This window comes from Schistocerca piceifrons, chromosome 8, assembly GCF_021461385.2.
Source record: "Schistocerca piceifrons isolate TAMUIC-IGC-003096 chromosome 8, iqSchPice1.1, whole genome shotgun sequence".
NCBI classification, from domain to species: Eukaryota; Metazoa; Arthropoda; class Insecta; order Orthoptera; family Acrididae; genus Schistocerca; species Schistocerca piceifrons.
In genome coordinates, this window is record NC_060145.1 from 457,730,837 (window position 1) to 457,744,897 (window position 14,061).

The following is a 14,061-nucleotide window of genomic DNA, read 5'->3' on the forward strand; positions in this document are numbered from 1 at the left end:
AAATTAAATTAATGTCACGCCGAAAAAACTTTGTACTTACCAGTGTGATAATCGGTTTACAATATTCATGCTAAATATATACACATATCTGCTATCTTATTAGCATTTGAATGGGCACATACTTGTCAACTTCCTCACATGATTGCAAATCTGATAAAGGTGAGGGAGTAGTGTGGTTGTCACTTATCATTTCTAGAAGTTCTTTTCCTCCATATGTTCTGTGACTGTTTTACGGATAAGATACATTCAGAGTATAAGATTCAACCAAATTTAGCTTTCAGTGTAGACACGTGTAGCTACACATAACTGTTCATAGATCTGGGCTCCAATCTTACTCTACGAAGCAGCTGACAATGTTTCAAATGCCATGTGCCACATGGAAATGTCACATGACAAATTTGTAAACTACAATCACCCATATATAAACAACAGAGAAACACATTTTAGTTTTTCTCTTGCTTGCATGAATAATCAATAACTAGTAGCAGCTGTGGTCATGATTTTCTGTTGTTATGAACTGACAGTAATCCAATGAAAAATAAAAGGCAACAGTTGATCCAGAGTTGTTGCATGACTAATTTAATATCCCAGAACATTTTTCTTTTAAATAGATCCTCTACAGACATTGAAACTGAATTGTCTGACAGCTTAAAATAAATCAGGAACATACCAAAGTCTTGCTAACTTCAACTTGGGACAAACATTCTGTGAAGTCCTACATAATTATGACATATAACAACGTCCTAAGTGAAAGTATTTCTATATTCTCAAATGCAAGAACTACAAATATTTTTTCTCAAATAAAAAACACAGACATTACTCCTAACATGACAACTGCTGCATAAAAGAAAACCATCCAATCAAAATGGTACCAAATACAAATCTCTCCAACAAAGGGGAATACTTTGATGTTAACTACAGAACAAGTATTTCAAAACAAATGACAATGAAAATGTTACCCTACACAAGTGTACAGAAGTCAGCTTATTATCTCAAGAGACACAGTGGTTCTAAGTGATCAACAATCACGAACATGAATGCTTACTACAACAATCTTTAATGCCCCGACACCTTGCATAACCATTTATAACGCTCACAAGCAATCTGACAGTCCTCAGTCAACCGTGCTCCAGTTCTTTCAGCTCTTTCTGAGCCAAAATTGTCTTAACAGAATGAACACAAAAACTGTGCAAAAGTTGTGCCACTGTTCATAGTGTATACTTAACTCCTTGCAAACATTCAGCACTGTTTAATTTTCTTCCTTGGTGCTAATGACTTTTCTCATGATATGATTGCATACTGAAGATTGTAGAAGCCCTGTTCCAGCACATGCACTATATTTGGACGCACATGCGTGCCCGTGCCCCCCCCCCCCCCCAACCCACGCGCGCGCGTACACACACTCACACACACACACACACACACACACACACACACACACACACACACACACACACGTATATTCATTATGTCCAGCACCTGTAGCCAGAATGGCCCACCTCCTTACAGTTTCTCAAAGCAGTAACCATCATTTCTGTGAAGAGTCACATCATTAACATGGGCACACTCAGTCTCACTTCTCTGTAACCTTCAATGTTACCCCACTCAAATCAACATCTGCTTCTTATGGCCACATGCAACAAGACTTGGGAAGATTCCACTACAGCACAAAGCTCCCTGCATAAAGTCCACCACCCTCTTCCAACACACAAAATACGAGTCTCTGCAGGGAACCAAAGTTTTGTATAGTATATCTGCACTGCAATCCCCATGCCTCTGGTAGACTTCCTCCTTAGATTGGATGTAATGTGAAGTAGCCACCAGTGTGTTGCATCGCGGCCAGTGGAGCTCACGAAGTTGTATGAGGGGGCGGCAGAGCACTCGCCTGGGACGGTGAGCTCACCACGACCACTGGCTTCACGAGTGCAGCAGCCGACAGGTACTGCGCATTAACGAGAGGCATAGGACCCACTGACTTCAACAAGGGAGCAGTCGTCATAACCTACAAATGAAAAGGCAAAATGACGTTAAGAAACTAATAGAATCTACAATAACAGGAAGAGCAATAACTCAATTGTGAAAACAGGAAAGGGAAACGTGTTGCAAAGCAACTAATGAACATAAATGTGGACAAAGAATTTTAATAAATTCCAAAGAAAAACGTCTTTGTTGTGTATTGATACATTTTAGGGGTATAGTACATCTGAGGTACAAAGAATTAAGTCTTAAAGAGCTTGATATCTATGTCTGTAAAACGTAATACTTTTGTCTGCAAGGAGGGTGACTTTTTTCCCCAATTCAGTTTCAAATAGATCCTGCAGACTCTCAGTAAGTAACTCAATTAGATTGTAATTTAAAATCTAATTTCCAAAACACAATAATTGGAAAAAATAAGAGAAATTCAGTCTTTTTTGTGTGCAAACAATGTTATGTGGGAAAAAGTCTATAAGCGCATATTGCTGTTCATTTCAAAAACGCAACCATGTTAACTAAACTAGGACATCCTTTTGCAGCTGTTACAGTTTTTAATGTTGAAGGAAGGGTTTCCATTATGTTATGACACAAAGAAGGTAAAATTTGTCTTCATTCTTTATGAAGAGATGCTGTTGAACTTTTGGAACAATTTATCTGGCACACAATCTACTCTCTTCATCATTCCAAAGATATACAACACAGATGTCAGATCGGAGTGTGAAAGAAATCTCCCCCACTTTCCCCTTAAGCACAAAAAAAAAAAAATCAAATATCCTTGGCGGGAAAGAGCATTCAGTCAGATACATAAAAAAGAAACTGCTGTCGATGTGTGGAAAATATACTAATGTGCATGCATTCATTAAAAAAGTAATAGTCCAATTTTCTGCATCTTTGCCCTACAAGAGAAAGTGCTTCATTTCTAATCACCTCAAAAATTACGAGACACTGAACCTCATATCCCCTGAACATTGTCCTTCCACACTACCACACACGTCCTATTGCAACTGCATTCCTTTTGGTATTGGTTAAAAAGCTTTGTGCTCAAAGCTCAACCATAAAAAGCCAACCACCATCACATTATCATCTTCAGCAAATTATGTTGTATGCTCAACACTTCTTTGCTGAACTCCAAATATGATCACCAGGTTATCACCAGAGTGGCCCACCATGTACCAAGACATCACTCCAAAAAAATTTTCACTGTCCCACAAATTAAAGAATGCTTTGAATGTACCACTGTAACTTGTTTTAGACTGATACAGATGTGACCTGTTTAAACGCAAATCCGTTATCCTGACAGAAATATGTCCACAACACACACACTCTACTCACATTTATGTACCCCAAATCTGCAGATCAAGTTCTGATAGAGGGTGTTCAGAAGGGTGTCCAGAGATTTATTATCACACCGTGTACACCAAAGTCAAATCAGATCATCCACATGATGGAAAAAGATTAATGGGCAACAACGAAACGTTTTGTGAAATGTACATTTCACATACCTTCCCAGCCGCACCAATCGGCTGTGGAGTTGCAAGTATGTGAGCTACTTGCTGCGATCCCTGAGACACTACAGTGACAGGCGTGACGAGTGGCGTCAGCCCCGTGTGCGCAGGGTGGCTGCCGAGAGGGGCCACCACGTGGGTGATGCCTGCAGGCACCGACTTGGTCGCCAGTGTGACACCGGCATGATGGTGCGTAGTGTGCTGCGTGGCTGCGGCAGCGTGTTGCACTGGGTGATGGGGACCCAGCACACCATTTGGTAAGCTGATGCCTATGCAATAAAGTAAATAAAGCATAAGGCAAATTTACAAGGCTCATACATACTTCTTATTTAATTAAATGTAATACAATAAAAAGGCAAAACAATTTTGAACAAAGAAATGAGAACAAATGCAGTGACACACGCACTATCACAAGAACGTTCGGATCCACCCCCCACCTCCCTCTCTCTCTCTCTCTCTCTCTCTCTCTTCTCACACACACACACACAATCAATCCTCAGGTGAAGGAATCACAGATATTAGAAAATATGGCATATACGCCAGTATTTATTTAATTCATTGGGTCTTGAGAATCGAGACTCTTAAAATTTTAGAGATAAAACCTATGGCTCAAAGTTACTTTTAAACTGGTGTTAATATAAACCTGTTTCACTCTGCCACCTCTCACCTGTTTCTACTCCATTGTGTGTTCCACTTACACTCTATACACATCTTCCACTCAGTGTCTGGCCTCTGTTTATAATTTCATACTGTTTTAAGTTCCCCCCTCCCCCCTCCTCCTCTCCTCTTTTCCATCCCCCCCCCCCCCCTCCTCTCCTCTTTTCTATTAACTGTTTCCATTGTTTACTTCCAGTATATATTACGCCAACTGAATTTCAAATGTTGGAAATGTTGTGGTTCATTAGTACACTTGGATCACTGGTTGTGTGGTATAGTCAATGCCCACACCGTGGCACCTGCAGCTGCGTGGCTGTGGTCTTTACGTCATACAGCCAACGGCCGGCATGCCCTGCTTTTGCGCAGCCCTGCACAGCTGTACAGCTCAGGCATGGGCCTCACACACTGCCTCCCCGCTGTCAGGGCAACCTCGGCTGGCGTCCTCCCAAGAGGTAGTTACATGAGGCCACACTGCCAATCATAACAAGATTCGACAAGCAGACTCGAGTATGGACTTCGACATTGCACCCCGGAACGACTCTACACTACCACTGTTTACTATACCAGACTTGGATCTCTGCAGTCCAGATGCTGCTCGTGATCAAGCACCATGTTGTGTTGTTATTGTGGAACTGTTGGCAATAAACAGAATTTTGGAACTCACACCAATTGTTATTTGTTGTTTCTCCAATCACAGATGCAACAGGTTGTATCTGGTATCTCTCTTGATACTGGATTCAGAGCAGTTTTTCACCATCCCTCCATCTGAAACTACTCCTGATCACACTCTTTGTCCTGAATGAGATACAATTTTAAATGTTCTAAAAGTTAGAACTTTATTCTAAAGTTCTAAACAAAAGTTATAATTTGAACATCACTTATTTACAATGTACCTGTCAGCCCAAATGTCATTGTTTTCACTTCAGTAATTGTCAGATGTGAAATCTGTTCCACGTAATGCATATTATTTAGTAACAGCAAGTAATAATTTCAGTTTTGTTTTCTCAGTGGGAAACGAGATTTTTCCAGTTTAGTTCCATACCGCACAGCAGCAGAATTAATGAAATGGATAAAGAAAAACTGTGAAGTAATACCTGTTAGTTTTGGGCAGCCTCCTCTTTTTTCAGTGTTACTTCTCCTTACAATAACATCAATTTATTTTTGCACTTCTGGTATTCCCTGACTACTCATGCCCTACCCCTTTGTTACCAGCACATGTTCTCTGATTTCCTGTTTGTTCTCTTCAAGAAGCTTATTACAAAAACATACTCTCGGACTCACATCGTCTAGCTCTCAACATCATCTCCTTTCTTACTTTTTCTAATTAGCCTTCACAAAAAGAAACATATCTTTGCTGAAGTTTAAATTCTTCCAAATTCTTGGTATAGTAATTATTTTCTATACATCCATTTGTTTGTTCTGGTAACCACAGCCATCTCACCGACTTTAAAGTGATTTGAGCTTCCATTTTGTGGTATAAAAATGGAAATGTCGTGTGGCTAAGGCCTCCCGTCGGGTAGACCGTTCGCCTGGTACAGGTCTTTCAATTTGACGCCACTTCGGCGACCTGCGCGTCGATGGGGATGAAATGATGATGATTAGGACAACACAACACCCAGTCCCTGAGCGGAGAAAATCTCCGACCCAGCCGGGAATCGAACCCGGGCCCTTAGGATTGACAGTCTGTCACGCTGACCACTCAGCTACCGGGGCGGACTATTTTGTGGTAATTTTTGTATTTTATTATTGCTAATTAATATGACAAAATTATGTTACAAGCAGTATTATGTTCATGACTATAAAGTCTTTCGCGACAGAGTCCTTGCATAAAAAGTTCTCGGTTTACTTGCCGCGTCAAATTTGGATAAAATCCCAAGCTTTCGATGACTACCTCCATCATCTTCGTCAGGGGTAAAACTGACTGTCGCAGACCGGTGAGGCCGCCGGTTTCACTGTGACGTCATCCAGCCAATGAGAAGCCATCCACCGCTTATAAAAGCGGAAGCCTCACTGGTCCGTGACAGTCAGTTTTACCCCGACAAAGATGACGGAGGTAGTCATCAAAAGCTTGGGATTTTATCCAAATTTGACGCAGTAAGTGAACCGAGAACTTTTTATGCAGTATTATGTTCATGTTGGACTACGTTAAAAAAAATAACATGGTGATTGTAAAATTTCATCAGAGGAAATGTACTTGGGGCTACATGTCTGACAAAAGGAAAACTTTGTAACTACCACATCAGTCATTAACTATCAGCTACTCCGCACAAAATCACATTCAACATCAATAAAAGCAATATCATCTTCATTTGAAAGTAACAACTCATTCCAGTAATTCCTGAAGTTAGAATCCTGTGTCTTACCTCCAGTAATTGTGGCCAGGGGTGGGTGCTTGCGAGTGCCGTTGGCTGGCAGTAGGTTCAGTTCTGCACCTCCAGGCAAGGCCACCATCTTGTTAGTGAGGTGTAACGTCGGCAATGAGATCGCCGCACTAGTAGGGGACTCACGCAGCCGCTCCGTACCGACACCTAAATTGAGAAAAGTCTCTCAGTGTACAAACCATTAAGATGCCCAGAGAAGATGGTGTTCCAACAAAAGTGTTTAAAGCTGGAAAACAATAGAAATGAAGCTTACATAATTATTTACAGAATGTCTCTTTAAATAAAAACTAGTAAAGTTAACAATGGTGTCACGAAACTAGTTGAGGAGCTTGTAATTTGGGCAGCTGATGACAACTGGGTGGTCAGCTCAAGGAATAAAATAGTAAGTAAAACAGGCACGAGCACTTTTAATAAACTGAATAGAGTTTTCAAAATTGAGCTAATGGTGTGTCTGGAATAGGAAGTTTACAATAAATATATATTACCAACCTTGGCTCGTAGAGGTAAGACACAAATTTTTAATGCAACAACCATTCAAAACCAGATGGTGTAATGGGGAGGTATACAACATACGAAAAGACAGATTATTAATTATCGTAAAGAAAACCAGTTAACTTGCAGACAGACGCAACTAAGAGACATATAACTCTGGCCAGAATGCAACTGTCTTGCTGGATGCAAGCGACAGTCTGGAGGGGCTGGGGAAGGGAAAAGGATGGAGTGTGCAGGTACTAGAATGCCAATACGTGCAGCGTCAGAAAGTTGTGGGGAAGGGGAGGTGGAGAAAAAAGGAGCAAAAAAGGGAGATGAGTAGGGAAAGACAGGTGGATGCATTGGCAGAGGGCAGCAAATAACCAGGGTGTAAGGTGAGAATGGGGAGGAGATGACAGGACGGAGGGGATGGAAACTGTTAAGTAGAGGGTGTGGGGACAGTAGTTACAGTAGGCTGAGGCTGGGATAATTATGGGAGCAGAGAATGTGTTGTAAGGATAACTCCCACCTGTGCCGTTCAGAGAAGCTGTTGGTGGAGAGAAGGATCCAGATGGCTCGGGTAGTGAATCACCCATTGAAATCAAGTGTGTTATGTTCAGCTGCATGTTGTGCCACAAGGTCTACTTTCCTCTTGGCCACAGTTCGGGTGTGGCCGTTCATCCTGGTGAACAGCTGGTTCGTAGTCGTACCAATATAAAGAGCTGTGCAATGATTGCAGCAGAGCTGGTAAATGACATGGCTGCTTTCACTGGTGGCCCAGCTTCTGATGGGACAGGACAATCCTGTGACAGGACTGGAACAGAAAGTGCTGGATGGGTGGATTGACCAGGTTTTGCACCTGGCTCTTCCACAGGGATATGATTGTTGTGGCACAGGCTTGGAATTGGGAGTGGTATAGGGATGGACCAGGATGTTGTGGAGATTTGACTGAATGTCACTTTAGGAGGGGTGGGAAGTATCTCAGGTAGGATGTCCTTCATTTCACGGCATGATGTTAGGTAATCAAAGCCCTGGCGAAAGATATGGTTCAGTTGTTTCAGTCCCGTGTGGTACTGAGCATTGAAGGGGACACTCCTTTGTGGCCGGTTCTTGGGGAGGGGTGGATTGGGGGTGTGAGGGGGAAATAGCATGAGAGATCTGTCTTTGCACTCCCTACCAACTCTCCATCAGCGAAAACATTCCCGTACACTGTTGTTCACCTTTCCACCAAAACCGTCAGCTCCACAGAAATATCAGTTCTATCCAAAGGCATTACCTTTATCCCCACATCCAATTTAAGCATGCGGACTTGACAAAGACCAACTCTCATTCTGCCAATCCCTGCAATCAAAGCACTTCTTTGTCGCTAATCCCTCCAACAAAAACCACCCTAATTCTGAGACTGCATCCAACCTCTTCCAGGTCATACCACCATCCAACCATGACCCCCCCCCCCCCCCACATGCCCACACCTCCAACTTAGCCTCACCATCCTTCCCCAAATCCCTTCCTCGGAACACCAACCTTTCAGTGTCAAAACAAATCCTGACCTAATCATCCTACCTGCAGACAAAGGTTCCACCACTGTTGTTATGAATCAGAGTAACTACATGGCAGAAGGATTCTGTCAATTATCTGACTCCTCCATATATAAACTCTGCCAGAGTGATTCCATCCCAAAAGTTCAGCAGGACCTCCAATTCCTGCTTAAAGCCCTAGGCCCTTCCCACAACATCTCCTCTGAATCCATTTCTCTCATCACCCTTATAGCACCTCACACACACCAACCTTCTACATGCTCCCCAAAATCCACAAACCCAACAATCTTGGACACCCCATTGTGGCTGGTTATTGTTCAATCACTGAAAGATTTCAGCCCTCATTGACCAACACCTCCAACCAATTGCCTGAATCTAGCCTCCCACATCAAAGAAACCTACCACTTCCTGCACCGTCTCTCCACCATCCCCACCCCTTTACCTCCTGGGTCCCTACTCATCACAGTTGACACCACCTCCCTATTCACAAACATCCCTACCTACTATCTCATTCCTCATACATCTTAATAACTTTATTCTAACCCAAAACTACTTCTCCTTTGAAGGGAAGGTATATAAACAAATCTGCAGAACAGTCATTGGCACATGCATGGCACCCTCCTATGCCAACCTGTTTATGGGCCATCTAGAGGAGATCACATAGCCTCTCAAAACCCCTAGAGGGGTTCAGATTCACTGATGATATCATCAAGATCTGGCCTCAGGGCCAAAACACTCTATCTTCGTTCCTTCATAACCTCATTGCCTTCTCTCCCATTTGTTTCACGTGGTCCTCCTCAACCCAACATGCCACCTTCCTAGCTGTTGATCTCCTCCTCTTTGATGGCTCCATCTGCATCTCTGTCCATATTAAACCCAACAACCACTAACAGCCACCACCACCAACAACCACCACCTGAATTTTGACAGCTGTCATCCCTTTCACACCAAAACATCCCTCCCGTACAGCCTGGAAAACCAGGGATGGGGTATCTGCAATGACAAAAACTCTCTTGCTCAGTGTGCTGAATTTCGCACCAAGCCCTTCAGAGACAGGCAAAAACAGATCTCTCATGCCATTTCCCCTTACACCCCCAATCCTCTCCCTCTCCAAGAACTGGCCGCAAAGGAGTGGCTCAGTACCACACAGGACTGGAATAACTGAACCACACCTTTCGCCAGGGCTTTGATTACCTATCATCATGCTACGAAATGAGGGAAATTCTAACCGAGATACTTCCCACCCCACCTGAAGCGATGTTCCATCGCCCACCCAACCTCCAGAACATCCTAAACCATCCCTATGCCACTCCCAATCCCAAACCCTTGCCACAAGGATGACATCCCTGTGGAAGAGTCAGGTGCAAAACCTACACAATCCACCCACCCAGCATTTCCTATTCCAGTCCTGTCACTGGTTGATCCTAGGCCAGGTTATCTGTGAAAACAGCCATGCCATTTACCAGCTCTGCTGCAATCACTGCACAGCTCTTTATATTGCTATGCCTACCAACAAGCTGTCCATCAGGATGAACAGAGATCACCGAACTGTGTCCAAGAGCAAAGCAGACCACTTAGAGGCACAACAAGCAGCTGAACATAACACACTTGATTTCAGTGGGTGCTTCGCTACCTAAACCATCTGGATCCTTCCCTCCATCACCAGCTGCTCTGAACCGCACACACATTCTCCACTCTCATAATCATCCGAGCCTCGACCTACTGTAACTACTGTCCCCACACCCTCCACCTAGTTTCCACCCCATCCATCTTGTCATCTCCTCCCCATTCTCAGCTCCCACCTTGTTTTATTTGCCACCCTCTGCCAATGTAATGCATCCTGCCATCTTTCCCCACTCCTCCCCTTTTTTGCTCCTTTTTTCTCCACCTCCCTTCCCCACAACTTTCTGACTCTGGCCCTGTTGGCATTCTAGTCTCTGCACGCTCTACCAGACAGCGTTCATCTCTCTCCACACCCACACACACACTACTATCCTTTCACCATCCCCACCCCCTTCACCTGCTGCTTGCATCTAATGTGATGGTTGCATTCCAGCCTCCTCAGATGCTGCAGTTGGTGGTAATGCGTCCATGAGGTATGCTTGCCTGTGTGTATTAACAGAGTGTGTGTGTGTGTGTGTGTGTGTGTGTGTGTGTGTGTGTGTGTGTGTGTGTGTGTGTTTTACTGAGGAAAGCTGTGGCCGAGTTTTATGTAAGTGTCTTTTAATAGTGCTTGTCTGCAACTTAACGCATTTTCTTTATGGTAAGTAGCAATCTGTCTTTTCCTACATTGCTGATATTCCTGCATGGAGTTTCCATTGTTTGATTTTTGAGATATACAATGGAAAGTATTGGGAAGGGTGAAGGTTTGGTGCTGGAGTGATAAAAGTAATTATGACTGTAATGAAAACAAAATAGCGATAGACAAGACATATAGCCGGGTGAAGGGGTGATGGACAGGCCAGAAAACTTCTTTGTGGGATTCCAAGAGATGAGGAAGGACAGAGGTAAATACTTAACAGAAAGTGGGTTGACAACCTCAGAAATTATGCACGAGTACCAAGTAGCACATATTTGATGCATGGACAAGTCTACAGGAGGATTTTATATGAGGTCTGTTCAAAAAATTATAGAACATTTGTAATTTTGCGCCAATGGTGTGTTGGAGTGAGATGCAGTTGGCATTCTTGCACGCACCTTTGTTTAATGTTTAATTGCCAAACGTTTCATTGTTGTATGTCAGTTATTGTTCAGTGGTGTATTGGGTAGAACGTTGTGTTGCATCTGCATTAAATTTTGCGTGAAATTCAAGGAAACCTTCACAGAGACTCACAAAATGATGCAGGAAGTCTACGGTGATGAGTGCGTAACCCATACTCAGTGTTACAAATGGTTCGCACAGTTTAAAAATGTCCAGACAGAAGTTAAAGATGACCCTCTTTCGAAAGGCCCTTTGAAATCTACCAATAATGCCCACGTCAGGAAAGTCAATGAAATAGTGCAGGCCAATTGGAGACTGATAGACAGAGATATTTCAGAAGAATGTAACATTTCAGTTAGAACACATCACGAAATCCTGACACAGCATCTTGGAATGCATCGTATTGCCGCAAAATTCATCCCACGGCTCACAAGTCGGCACCAGAAAGACCTTTGCCTCGCAATCTGTGAAGGGCTTTTGGATCACGCAAATGAGAACGAGGTGTTCCTTAAGAGAATCATAACTGGTGATGAGACGTGCGTCTAAGGTTATGATATTGAGATCAAGGTTCAGTCTTCACAATGGAGCAGAAAACGTTCTCCAAGACCAAGAAAAGTGCATTAGCTCAGGTCAAATATCAAAGCCATGCTATCGGTTTTCTTTGACTTTGAAGAATTAGTTCATCACGAATTCGTGCCAAAAGGAGAAACTGTTAACTGATGGTACTATCGGGATGTGTTGTCACGCCTGAGAGAAAATGTGAGAAGGGATCGACCTGAAATGTAGTGAGACACCTCACAGCTCTCGCGTCTCAATATTGCACCAGCGCGTTCATCCCTTTTGGTGCATGACTGTTGCACAAAAAACAAAATCATTGTGCTGCCTCATCCTCAATACTCTCCAGACCTGACCCCTGCAGACTTTTTTTTATTTCCAAAGTTCAAAGCCCCACTGGAAGGACAATTATCTGCAACGATAGGCGAGATAAAAGAAAATTCACAGACAGTGCTTTGAGCGATGCAGCAAGAGGCATACTGAGACTGCGTCTGAAAGTGGAAACGGCACTGGGAGCAGTGTATCAATTGTAGAAGAGACTATTTCGAAGAAGACCATGCACAATAAGTAAAAGGCAAGCACAGAAAAATTCTGTGGACAATGGTCCAAAATTTTCTGAAAAGACCTCATATGCTAGTAAATATATCAAATGTCTGATGACAACAACTTTCATTTGAAAACAGTATGTTATCTGTAATAAGTGTTCTGAAGGACACCTAGATTCATGGCTTTCAAATACTTGGAAATTAATTCCTGCAAATGTGACTTTATCGAGCTCTGCCCGAAGTATAACGTGTATAACGTGCCTGCATGATGGTGTGACGAAGATTGCGGGTGGTGCACGGTGAGCGACAGCGGCTGTGGCTCGGCTGGCAGCACACGCAGGCCTGATGACGCCAGCAGCTGGATGGCAGGGCTCACCAGGGCTGCCGCGAGGCCCGGTGCTGCACTCACCATCTGTACAGCCCAAACATTCGTGTTGCTGCAGAGTCACGTGTCTTACAGTATACCAGAAAAATCTCATCATAAACGTGCTTCATTCGAATCTTTTTCTACACATATAATAAAAAAATTAAATCAGCCACATTTGAAATTGACTTAAATAATCTGGATTGCGGTTTGGAAGGCCGATTTGAGCAAATACTTTGAAAATTACAGCTTTTTAACAGTGGATGCTGCAACTGGCTGATCTGTCGTAAGTTCCAACTTTGTCAATCATTCATATTATTTATTTTGTAACATATTATAAATAACCAATTTATTCTTGCTCATAATTCGTCTTATTGCTTTATGGTTTGAGATACTCAGGCATATGGAGAGCAACATAATACCTACAAAACCACCAGGACGTATTTTTGTTGCACATACTCAGCAGTCACGTGTTGGATGTTTTTTATTTTTTCCCTCTGAGGGGTGAGAGCTGACATCTTCATCTCCCCTCATCCACACAACAAGGGAGGGTGGTGGTTTCCCTCAGCCTGGGGTCTGAACGATCCACTCGTCCTTCCCAACCTTCCGAAATCTATCCCTCTTTTCTAACATTTCCAAAGGCTACAAACAGTTCTCTCTATCTTTCCATTTGTCTACTGACAGTATTGGAATGCTATTGGAAGGTAAGTATGATCTGACCATTCTGTACTCTTGTAATTTTATAGTTTTCTAAAGACAGTTCTCCTTCTGATGTAAGGACTAACCTATTTATACCATCCATTCTCCTTGTCTCCTGATAAATTACAAATACATTAGTGATTTCCATACCAAACATGTGAAAGAAGATATTTCATCGATCCCACGAAATTCTATCTCTTGAAAGGGTAATAAGTAGTTATTTCATTTAATCCTATTTCACTGGCATTGAAGACTATATCTCAAAGCTGAGGAATGCTTTTAGATGCTGCAGCAAAAGCTACATAAAGAGAGCTGTTGTCAACTACAAGCAGTACGGAATCAAAGAGGCAGCCAAACCAAGTATCCTCCTAAGTGCAATTAAAACTGTTCCCAAATGAGGATACCTAGTGAATCAACAGCTACAGAATTTTATATACTGCACTATCCACACTTGTGTGACATCTCTAACTGTTACCACCTGAGTGCTTCTCAGACTAAAAGCACAGTGTGTTGTTACAAAATAGTTTAAAAAGAAAATAGGGTGTGAAATGGAGAAATGCACAATTCGGAAAACGAGGAGACTGCCAAGAATTGTGATGCTTCAATTCAAAGAGCATATCTAAACACAGCAGTGTGAATGATACATCTTATTATTTCCGGTGATTATTTGA

At 42.7% G+C, this 14,061-nt stretch overlaps 1 protein-coding gene across 1 annotated transcript in view; it reads right to left on the reverse strand.

Moving 5' to 3' along the window:
- Positions 1-1,401: 1,401 nt before the first annotated feature.
- The window catches only part of LOC124712451 (max-binding protein MNT-like), a 121,002-nt gene continuing 108,342 nt past the window's right edge, over positions 1,402-14,061 (reverse strand). Inside the window, exons 6-9 of the mRNA XM_047242746.1 lie at positions 12,589-12,739; positions 6,500-6,664; positions 3,477-3,748; positions 1,402-2,002 (exon numbers count right to left, since the gene is read on the reverse strand). Coding sequence (XP_047098702.1) covers positions 1,850-2,002; positions 3,477-3,748; positions 6,500-6,664; positions 12,589-12,739 — 741 coding nt within the window. The 3' untranslated portion in view covers positions 1,402-1,849. The remainder of the gene's footprint in view (positions 2,003-3,476; positions 3,749-6,499; positions 6,665-12,588; positions 12,740-14,061) is intronic.